This window comes from Chaetodon auriga, chromosome 2 (genome assembly GCF_051107435.1).
Source record: "Chaetodon auriga isolate fChaAug3 chromosome 2, fChaAug3.hap1, whole genome shotgun sequence".
Lineage (NCBI taxonomy): Eukaryota > Metazoa > Chordata > Actinopteri > Chaetodontiformes > Chaetodontidae > Chaetodon > Chaetodon auriga.
Genome location: NC_135075.1, coordinates 11,209,337 through 11,220,955, shown reverse-complemented (window position 1 = coordinate 11,220,955; position 11,619 = coordinate 11,209,337). Strand labels below are relative to the sequence as shown.

The 11,619-nt window shown below is 44.0% G+C and overlaps 1 protein-coding gene across 3 annotated transcripts in view; it reads right to left on the bottom strand.

Annotated features, from left to right (window-relative positions):
- Positions 1-302: 302 nt before the first annotated feature.
- pxna (paxillin a) overlaps positions 303-11,619 on the bottom strand; it is a 28,657-nt gene continuing 17,340 nt past the window's right edge. For all 3 annotated transcript variants that reach the window (XM_076754066.1, XM_076754081.1, XM_076754074.1), the window contains exons 6-11: positions 11,442-11,589; positions 5,570-5,728; positions 4,899-5,072; positions 3,441-3,522; positions 3,170-3,318; positions 303-3,086 (exon numbers count right to left, since the gene is read on the bottom strand). In XM_076754066.1, coding sequence (XP_076610181.1) covers positions 2,820-3,086; positions 3,170-3,318; positions 3,441-3,522; positions 4,899-5,072; positions 5,570-5,728; positions 11,442-11,589 — 979 coding nt within the window. In that variant the 3' untranslated portion in view covers positions 303-2,819. The remainder of the gene's footprint in view (positions 3,087-3,169; positions 3,319-3,440; positions 3,523-4,898; positions 5,073-5,569; positions 5,729-11,441; positions 11,590-11,619) is intronic.

Below are 11,619 nucleotides of genomic sequence, written 5' to 3'. Positions count from 1 at the left end.
GGAGTCATGAGATCATTTATTGAATGACTTGATCAGAAGGAGTCAGAAGCCAAAAGACTGGGAGGCAACATAAGTGCTGTACTAAACTCTGTCAAATGTCCAGTGTTTGTAAACTATTTTCTGCAATCCTACAAATCTTTTTTTTTTTTTTTAAATCAATCTGCATATTTAAGTGTGTGTGTGTGTGTCAATACTTTGTGAAGATCTTGTGTGTAAACAATCTGATTTAATGCTAACCACTGAACAGTAAAGGTACAGGTGAAAAGAGAAACCACAAAAAATACATTATTGGACAAAGCGATGCCAGAAATCAAGTACTTATTTTATTTGCAGCAGTTATAATAATCAGTCAGTAATCAGGACCCACGTAGGCGTACACCCCACCCAAACAAAGAGCCAGTAACATTTGTGGCTCGTGAGAAAATTCAAATGGCAAAAGATCACATGAACATCTCCGTTTACAAAGCAAAGTTCACTTAATCTCATTAACAGTAAAAGGCTTTGATTTTTTTTTTTCCATGAACTCTTCGACAGAAGCAAAAACTATAAGCAGATAAATATACATGGGGAAAAGTTAACTCACAATTTCCTCTGCCACTTCCTGTAAATCTGAATCAGCTACAAGCGTACGCCACACTGTCTGCTGAATGACTCAGTGCAGAAGGTTTCCCCCTGGCTTTGCCTAATACAGTGTAAACATTTAGGTGTTGTGAGTTTAGATGCATCCACAGCAGAAGAAGAAGCCTCTCCCAGAGTTCAGCCCAGAAAGAGTCAAATCACAGGAAAGGCTGAGAACACCACAGTGTATAAGACCTTATTGCATTGACACATTTGGCACAAGAGCAAACATCTTCTTGACGTAAAAATAATCTTAACGTGGATATGCGGATACATTTCACTCCTTGCACACCTAGTGATCAAAATTAAAGACAAGCAATATTGTAAAAAAAAAAAAAAAGTCACACATTGTCTCGTATATATGTGGCAAAACAGAGCTACAAGTAAAATAAAGATGAAACGAGTCATTCCACAGATGTTGCTTAAGGCTTGGCCCTGGCTTGGTGTTGTCTTCTGATTCCTGATCAGCTAACACTGACATCCAGCTTCCATCAGTGAGCCAAGCGCTGATATCAGCTCTGACAGCAGGATCATAGTTCACGACTCGGTAAAAATAATAAGGGCTGCGTTTCCGTGGAAATCTGACACACTGGAATCCAAGCTGGTGCGAGATGTGTGTGAGAACGGGGGAACCTACTGTTAGCCTACATGCCGATAGAGCCAGCTCTTTGCATATCAGTGTGAGCCCAAACAGCTCAAAAATATATATATATATTTTCACCAAAACAGCGACAAAACACAGTTCTGTCACAAAGTCGAGCGTATTACAGGTATAGAAATTTAGATTCTGATTGTAACAGCAATTGGCAGCTAGTGCTGACGAAGAACTCCAAATAAAAGAAAGCATGCTTCCAATCCAACCATATCTTAAATGTAGAAACAGCCATATTAATACATTTTAATATTGTGATAAAAGCCACAACAGAAGCGATGGGAAAATATGGGGAAGATGCTGAGCTGAGGCGTTATTTATTGTGAACTGAGTTCTTCTGAATGTGTTCTGCGTGGGTACGTACAGCAGTAGAACCTCCACTGTTAAACGGGAGTAAAGACAATCACCTTTCTTTTGGCTCGTTTTAAATTGCCCCACAGGTTCAACATTAATAACCACAGCACATACATTTTTCTTATTGACCTACTGTTTGTCATCTTGAGTCGCAACCGTTTCATTTTATTTGAACACCATTGCTGTAAATGACAAAACACACACATTGCAGCAGGAAAGCAAAAACGGAGTTCCAAGTTGCTACAAGGGGAAAAAAAGGTTACTTTCTAATGCTTGACTGAAGTTAGAAGAGCACGAATGTGAATGCAATGTATGCTGAAACGGAGAAAACATCTGGGCTCATTTTCATAGTAAAAGAGTAGAAAAATAAGGACTAGCTAATATCTTGCCAACACCTGTAAAATGCACCTTAAGACGGTCTCATCAAGAGATCTGTGGTTAGTGTGTGCAAAGAGTTTGAACTGGTATTTTAAAGAAGTGAGGAGGAGGAGGAGGAGGAAGGAAGAGTTCAGTGTGTGTCTGTGTGCGTGTACATATGGAGTGTCTTCATGGTTCTATTAAATGGCACCTCAACAGTTTCCAAAGCTAGAAAAATAACATCTTTTTCATAGATTATTCCAACACTCATTGGCCAAACACTGGGTATTCAAGACTCCTAAGTCAATTTTGTTTTTTTTTTTAAAACTGCATTAGTCAACTCTCTGTGGTCCATGCAATCAAGCAGCTGTCTCATATCTGCATAAAACCACCATATGGTGCAAGGTCTTGCCCCGCAGTGTGGGAATAAAATCATTTACAAACCAGGGCTCTTAATTAAACCCTCATATGCTTATATATGTACACACACACAAGGAGAAATGAACAGATTTTCTTTGCTACACACAGGAAGAAAACTCCAAATGAAAATCTCTTTGGGCTCTGTTAAAAATGTCTTTAGCAAAAGTGTGAAATGCCAAGCCTGAGAGGTTGGACAGCCAGGAAGTCCCTTCAGTGTCAAGGGTCAACCATCGTCAGAGACATTTCTCACCCTTAATAATGTGATCCACCAGCGCATCAACGGCCTCAGTCTCAAAAAAACACTTCACTGACTCATACATGCCAGACACGTGAGTGCACACACATCCACACGAACATCCGGACATGTAAATGAACACGTGGACGCATGTACACACACATTTATACACAAACACGCAGTCTAACTGAAGAGTTTAATGAAGCAGCCTTGGCAGTAGGGCTTGTCATTCTGCTCCTTGAAGGTGCCTTTGTTCAGCTGCTTGAGGCAGAAAGCGCACACAAAGTGCTCCGGGTGGAACTTCTTGCCCATGGCCGTGATGCAGCGGCCGGTGATGGGCTTCTGGCAGCCAGAGCACAGCGAGCCGCGCCGCTCGTGGTAGTGCGACTCGCAGTACGGCTGGCCGTCGTGGTCAAAGAAGCTGCCGTTTATGAATGGCGTGAAGCACTCCTGAGGAGAAGAGGTAGAATTTAGGATTTGACAGTTTGACAGAAAATGTCCAGAGTCATGACAGATAGAGTCCGGTGACTCACCCTGCAGACGAAGCACTCGGGGTGCCAGAGTGAGTTGAGAGCAGAGATGTAGTTCTCCAGGATGGCGCGGGCACAGCCACCACATTTGGGGGCAAACATGTCAAAGTAGTCCTTTCTGCAGAACGCCTTTCCATCCTTCTCATGGAAGCCTAGAGGGCAGCAAAGACACACCGTCCCACTGTATATTTCTTTTGGTAATGAAAATTCAACACTGCTGTTTTTTTCTGACCAAGCCAGGTGTTGTTGTTATTAATTGATGAGCAGTTGGTACCTTCTGGTCCAAAAAAGGCTCCACACTGGGCACAGAAGAAGTGCTCTGGATGCCAAGTCTTGTCCAAAGCAGTCACGACTTTCTGTGGAAAAAAAAAGAGAAACAAAAGGTCAGACGTTCAGTGTCTGCTCAAAGGTGGGACCCTTAAACCGTCAGGAAAAATGGGATTCCTCTGAAATAAAGTCAACACATAGTACAATCATGCATGTCTGTCATTGTGGGAGAAAGTAACAGAGGCCAGGAGAGGGCAGGCAAAGTCCACAGAGTCAGTGTGGGAGGTGTTGGAATGCTCTGACTGTTAGCTCATGTTTTCCAGGCCTGATAGCAGGAAGGACACTCATCCAGGGTGTTATATCCTGTACAGAATCTAAAGCCTCGTGAGGCAGAGCGTGATTCTGGGCAAATTAAATCAAATTAAAATGATTTGACTGTCCATGTCAGGCAATATTTCAAAACATCCACACCTGCTGAGTTCCTGCTGCAGGGCAAGAATTAATTGTTGTTAATCATTGTTACAAACCCCATCATGTTTGAGAGCTCATGTGATTCTTGGCTTGGCCACCAGGGGGTGCAGTGTTGAAAAAGGGCTGGGTTTTTGTTATGGGGTTTTTTTTTGGGAGGGGAGAACTTTAACATTCACCATCTGTATAAATGGATACAGAGCAACAAAATAAAAAATATAACAACGGGACAAAAATACTGCATGTAAATGAGCATCAACAAAGTAAATCAGAAAATCAGGTGCAAAATGATAAAATAACTGCCCAATTCACAATCACCTCTGATGTCTGATATATACAGTGTAGGATTAAATATCTTTAAGAATTTTCTTTATTTAGAAAGTCAAAGAGGATACAATCCCACAACTAGCCCTGGTAAAACCCCCAAAACCAAAGTATGACTGTAAACCAGCAGAAGGTCAGACAGACAAGAAAGAAGTAGTGAACTAGGAGGCCTTGGCAGTGACTCATGTTGGCCTTTTAATGTCCGCTGACGACTTCCCCTGCAGAACCTCTGGCACTGTATGTCTGTGTGTGTGTTTATGTGTGTGTGTGTGTGTGTGTCTAAAGGCTGAAAACCCCCACATGAGAGTGTGTCATAATGAGGATAAGGCTGAGTGCTGTCAAATGAGAGGAGAGTAGCCTGCAGTGACACGGACATATGAGTTAGTCTGCATGCACAAGGCAACTAGAAGTCCCTTCACTTCTAATGCCTCTAGGAATCTGTGTGTATGTGTGTGTGTCTGTGTGTGTGGTGCGTGCAAACATACATGTGCGTGTCCGTCTTATCAACTGTCAATGACTGCTTGACACATAGTGTAAAGGCAGTTTCCGACATGTAGTGATTTTTCCAGTAAGGCATTAATCCATTAAGTTATGAATAAATAAATATCATTATCCACCCTTCCGTGGTAAACATGCTCGTGTGTGTGTGTGTGTTAATGTATGCACTACGCACATCCAGTATGGGTCCATTACAGTAGTGGCATCGCGGTGAGAACAGGTTGTGGTAGTCCTTCTCACAGTAAGGTTGCCCCTCTCGCTCAAAGAAGTTCCTGGAGCCGATCTCCTCCTGGCAGTGGGTGCACACAAAGTGCTCTGGGTGCCACGTTCTGCCCATGGCAGTCACCACCTGGTGTGGGGAAGACACAGTGCATTAAATTTAAATGAGCTTCTAAGGGAAAGAACTGGCTCAGCAGAGACAATCACTGCAGCTTTGCATGCAAGAAGCAAAGGGGATATTGCAAACTGCAGATGCAGCTCTTTCGACAATAAATATAACAATGAATTTTTAAACATTTATGTTTATATATTCAAAGTAACTCCAGCCCATTTCTGTTCGATCATGAATCACAGAAAAGAATATGTATGAGCGAACTGTAAATTCAATAAAAGACAGAATAAAAGCTTCAAGATTTCTATTTCTCAACTTACTGTTGCCAATTAAATAAAAGCTGAATTACTGAAAGATTGACTGGTTTAGACTTTAAGCAATCCCTCCAACCTGGGCAAATACTCATGTCACACTTAATAATAATGTGTGCACAAATGTAACTTTCGTATGTGCCCCAGCTGAAGTCTTGTGTATGTGTATTGACTTGTATGTGTAATATTCAGCGTTATCATCACCTGCCCAACAATGGGTTTCTTGCAGGCTCCACAGACACCTTTAGCCACCGTCTGGACTCCGAGTCTGTTGAGGTCGGACTGCAGGCTTCCCAGCATGTTGTCCAGCTTGTTGGCTGGTTTGGGGGGACTGGTGGGAGAAGTCTTTCCCTGGGACTGGATCTGACAGAGACGGAAGACCAAAGTGACTTCACGATGCCATTCAGATGTATGACGGGTTGACAAAACCCTCATGATAAGTAGTGTTGCAGTTAGGAGACGCTAATGACATTTAGTCAGTCTTCAATCAGAACCATGGTTAGTTCTGTAGTCATAGTTTGTAATGACATTGTTTGTGTGTATATTATGACCCCTGTTCTTCTTTACTAAATCAGTGTTTCTGTGTTTGGCACAAGCTCTCATTGTTTTTTGGATTTACCTCCATGTCATATAGCATTAGTCTCCCCCTGAATAGCATAGCGAGCGGACAACCTAAATGCTGCTCAGCTGTCTCCTCTGTCAGGTAGACGGAGACGAGATGCAGGAAAAATACCAAGACAAGCCACATTAAATGGGACAAAATATCTTCTTATCAACCCTAATCCACATCTGCAGGCTTTGATGACAATGCTCTAATATCAAAGGTGCGTGTATGAGTGTGTATGTGTTGGGATGTGTCTGACTACTGTAATGTAAGCAAACACAGACCTTCTCAGATGATGTGGTTATTGGAGCTTCATGACTCTTAGATTCTTCTGAGAGAGAAAATAGCATCTGTGCTCCATGTATTCTCTCTCTCACACACACACAAACACAAACACACACACTCTTTACACACACAAAAATGACCCAGCCTACCTTTAACCAAATAAAATAGCCACTGGTTTGATCTGAATGCAATTGTACTCCAGCTGTCTTATCCATCTCCTACTCCACAAGTCTTCAAGAAATCTACTTCAATAAAGAAACTGTGGATTCTAAAAGAGGTGATGGTACATGACATTCAGCAGCTTGATGGTATCTAACCTAGTGGGACCTGTTGATGGACGTCCTGTGGGGGATGCTATAACTGTGGTGGTAACTGTGCTGTCATGTGGCAGATTAGGTTTCAGTTGGACTGCGAGTCTCCCATTCCTGCACATGGCAGGACTGTTAGTGTACTGGGAACATGGGGGGTTACGCTCCTCTTGCCTCTAAGCTCTTAAACTCTCCACTCCACTCTGAACACACAGCCCTTGGCGCCGTCAGATGTCAGATTTAGAAAAGGGGCTCAGTCTCTCCAGCCTGAATGTCAGCAGCACTCATAACTTGGACTGACTGGATCTCAGACAAAGCTTTAACGAGGCTACCTGCTGCAACTTGGCATGAATAGACACCAGAGGTCTAAAACAGTCAACAACCAGACAAATTGCAAAATAGCTCCCATGAAGACAGAGGTGCAGCTGCTTGGATTGGAAGCAGGTGACCAAAAAATACGCTCAAGTAAAACAACTCAAAGTGTAAAAGAAAGAGACCAATAGAAAGTGGAAGGAGAGTATGAGGTCATAGAGAAGGAGAGGTGAAGAAAGGTGATTCATGCCTGCACTGGTGGGAAGATGGGGTCACACTCGGTCTGACAACCCACTGATATAAAGACCTTGGGAGGCGGAGGTGGCGTGATGGGCTTGGGAGGAGGGCTAGGTGATGGAGGGGGTTGGACAGGGGGAGGCGTGGGCTCCTTGGGGGGAGGAGTAGGTTCCTTGGGGGGAGGAGTAGGCTCCTTCGGGGGTGGCGGGGTGGGATCCCGAGGAGGGGGAGGGGTTGGAGGGGGAGGAGGTAGTGGTGGAGGAGTCTGCTTGACTGGGGGTGGCTTTTTGGGTGCTGGGGGAGATTGCGGAGGGGGGAGGATTTTTCTCTGTGGGGCAGGAGATTCTGGTGGGAGGACAATCTGGGAGAAAGAAAGAGAAAGGAAACAGCAAAGAGAGGAGAGCAAACATAACATACAAAAACAGGGGTGAGAATGAAGGAAAAAAAAATGGTAATAAACGCGAAACGGGCACCACAAACTAAAATGTTTAGACAGACTGCCAAAGACGAAGACAACTTTTATGGTAATGTGATGACACATGATATATATTTAATATCTGCCAGTTAATTTCTTGACCATAGGCCAAACAAACACAAGATAAACCTTCAGAGGGATGTATAGTTTCTGACTGTCAGTTTAATGTGGTCCCAGAATAGCAGTGACTCCTGCTGCGGCCCTCTTATGTCTACCTTATCCACAGATGGATGGGCCCCTTCTTCCCGTGTTCGCTGTGGGTTGGACATAACGATGACTCCCTCCGTCAGCCAATCATCTGGCTGTTGTTTACGGCGGATGCTCCGCTCCGCTCGCCCAATTCCTAGTTTCCCCTGCAGCTCCTCAATGAGGCGGTCTTGCGAGTTGCTCTTATTCACAATGATCGGTCCCATTTTCCGTCGCAACATTCCCTCCCTGTACATCGGATGCACATTGGGGGTCTCTTTGGTACGGCGGATAACTGACTTGAGCTGGAGAGCAGATGATACAAGGAGGTGTGGGAAGCTGGGGTTGTGCCATTCACCAGAAAGTCCATGTAGGGTTACAAACACAAGCAGGCCAGGCCCAGCACAGGATGTCTCATTCAAGAGGCAGAAATGCTCAACCTCTGGCTCCACTGCAGAATATACTGTACCCAAAATGTTCTGGAGGTTTTGCCAGGCACACCAATCAAATTTACCTGCAGAAGCTAAGTGCAGCCTTCCATGTCAAGTCAACTTAACATTACTCAGGTATCTGTAGCATAGCATGCTGGATAGCTGAAGTCAAGACAACACAGGTCTGTCAAAAAATGCTTGCACATAAGTCTGCACATGCCAAGGCAAGGCCAAAAGAAGCAAAGTTCTTGTATGTTTTTTAATTACATGCGCACGTTCTTGGTGTGTGCATGTAGCAGCAAAAAAGAAAAATATCCACCATACTGTTTTTGTGTTGATACCATCACATTTCATCACAACACATTTTTTGCATCATCCATTCGCTGGCTAAACATGACAGGCCAGGCCCCGTGACTAACACAGCAATGTCGGCTAAGGCAAGTAGGAGCGTGCGGAAACATCCTTTCAGCAAAGCTTTCAACATCAGCCACAAATAGTCCCTACAGGGAGATTTCTCCCTCAAGCCATTTTGCAATTGCTATGCAATGACACCACATGCATCACACCACACAGAGGGAGGAATGTCTCTTCATCAAGACACTTTTTGTACATTTGCACAGCTCCTTGCATATCTGTAGGAGCCCCTCTCCCAAAACAAGCTTATTTCACCAACTAGAGATGCACTCTGTTTGAACAACTTTCTGACACAGCTGCTGTACCATTATTGTCAGAGATAATTAATATCTTTGGTCATGTGGCCAAATAATAGAAAGGCTGCATGGGGTACACAGTCCTCTCTAGCTTTATGCCAGCAGCTTATTTTGGGAGAGTCAAGTTGAGCGTCCTACTTGGCCAGAAGCAGATAGTCGCTCAACAGCAGAGGGCTGCTGTGTGGGCAGGTCCAGCGTTGCATCTGGTGTCCCAGGGCAGGTGGAGGGGGTGAAACACTCATCCATCCAGCTGGACTCAGTCATGGGTGTCAGGGTTCCCTCTCGGCTGAGATCTGGGTCGATTCCGTCCTCCTCCTCCCAAGACCTGTCTTCATCTCCAGGCATAACAGAAGTAAGTGGCTGGTTCTCACTCGGTTGAGTGGGGTCGGGGGACAAGAGTTTGTCTAGAGCATCATCCAATAAAGGCTCCCGACATGGCCATGTTAAATCCAGTATTTCACCTCCCTGCTTATCTGAAGGAGGGGAAGAGAAGCTATTTGATGGTGCAATAGGAAGTTGAACTGGTGATGCGCTGGGACTGCTGGTCCCTTGAACTGTGTAAGTTTTTCTGGTGACTGAAGCAGGACTCTTAGGAACTGCAGTTTCGCTCTTTGGAACCGTTACTGGACTTGAAAGCTTTGGGAGTATGGCTGGGTCAGCTTTCTTTGGCAAAGTTTCAGGACTAGAACTCTTGGGTACGCTTGCTGAACTAAAGATGCTACGTACTGCCACAGGACTTGAAATTTTTGGGACTGGACTTGAAAGTCTTGGAATTGACACTGGACTAGCACTCTTGGGAACTGTTTCTGGACTAGCACTCTTTGGGACGGTTACTGGAACAGAGATAAAAGGGACTGTCACTGGACTTGCACTTTTTAGAACTGGACTTGAAAGCCTGGGAACTGTGACTGGACTAGCAGTTTTCACCTCTGGACCATGACTTACAGGAACTGGACTGTTGTTTTTAGGGATTGGGCTCGGACTCTTATAAAACGGACTTAGACTGGAGTATTTTAGATCAGGTGGACCAGGACTCTTGGCTCTAAGAATGGGACTAGGGCTTACAGATGCAGTGACAGCACTAGGGCTCTTGGAAACAACTACTGGGCTGAAGCTCCTGGCAGTGGGTACTGGACTAGAACTTCTGCCAACAGTAACTGGACTTGAACTCTTTCCAGGTGGATTTGAGACTTTAGCAACAGAGAGTTTAGTTACTGCTGTATGTGTAGAGCTGTTAACTTCATTTTGACTAGGAGGCTTTAAGGTACTAGAGATACTGAGGCTCTCCACATGAGAGATCTCAGAGGAGGTGACACTGACGCCGTTATCTATTTCTTGAATCTGGGAGTACTTAAGGCTCTTGGACTCTTCCACGACAATGGAACAAGCCAAAGATGTGGGGGCTGAACAATTGTCTTCATCTATATGGAGTTCCAATGGAAGAGGGGTACACGAGGGAGTGGTGTGACTAGAAGGTAGAAGAGTATCCACTGAACCAATATTAGTGTTTATCGATGGGGCGGTTACTGCTTGTACAACTGGTGAACCGGCAACCAAAGAAGGGTCTACTGCCTCCTGATTCACAGACAACTGAGAGCCAGACTGAAGTGGGTGGAATAATGTAAAGATTGCAATGTCCAAACAAACATAAGACATACACAGTGGTAGACAAAAGAGAAAGAGACCAGGAAAAACACATTCAGAATGAAGGGAATGAACTGAAAGCTGTCTCACACACAAAGCCAAGCAGGGGCAGAATTCACTCAACTTAAAATACATGCTCCTAAAAGCTAAAATTAAAACAAATAAAATAACCATTGTTCCAGTTAGGGTTAGCCTTCAGACATACAGGGGGTGGATAGAATCACGTTAAATCTAAAAAATTACAAGAAATAACATTTATTTGACTGTGTCACACAAGTGTCAACTAAATTGAATATTGTACTTTTCACAAAGGTAACCTTCATTGCTATACTATGTTAATGGGCTTTGATGGGAAATTGCATTGGATTGCATTATGTTAAGTCTATGATTGCAAGCTTGTGACAAAATTGTGCAGTCATACAAATAAAGCACAAAAAATCTAAATGTCATCTGGCATAAGATTTTGGTCATGCGTGACACCAGCTTAAAGAAAAGACTAAAGTTAAAGGTTAAAACAGTTCTTTCAGCTGTGTTGAATAACATCAACATGTCATTTCAAGATTGCAAAGGTTTACGGTTGTAAGTGGAAATTTATGGAAACTGTAGAAGAGCAGAATATCCAAGCAGAAAAACTTCACCATTTCTATTGTGCAACACTGCCAGCAGGAAATCCATTTGATATTGCAAAACCATAAATATGGAAGAGACACTGAATAAAATGAGTCTGGTGCAATGCCTTTCTACAGTTAACTTAACAGTCATCCAAACCTCTAAATATCTGCAGCACAGTCTAAGCAGAAACACGATGCCAAATATAAAACATCCTTCATGAAGTGTGCAAACTTTTCTGACCCGACATCTACCCACTTGTGAACCCCACTCACGTTGCTTTGGACTTTGAAGTCAGAGAGGGAGGCCATCAGCTCATCCAGCTCTCGTGTGGCAGAGGAGGCTGACATTCTGGCTTGCTGCTGTGCTGCTGTTTCCTCTTGTCCGTCCGTCTGTTCGTCTGACACAGCCAGCGGTGCAGGACTAAGGAAGATGAGAACGCAAATGTTGACG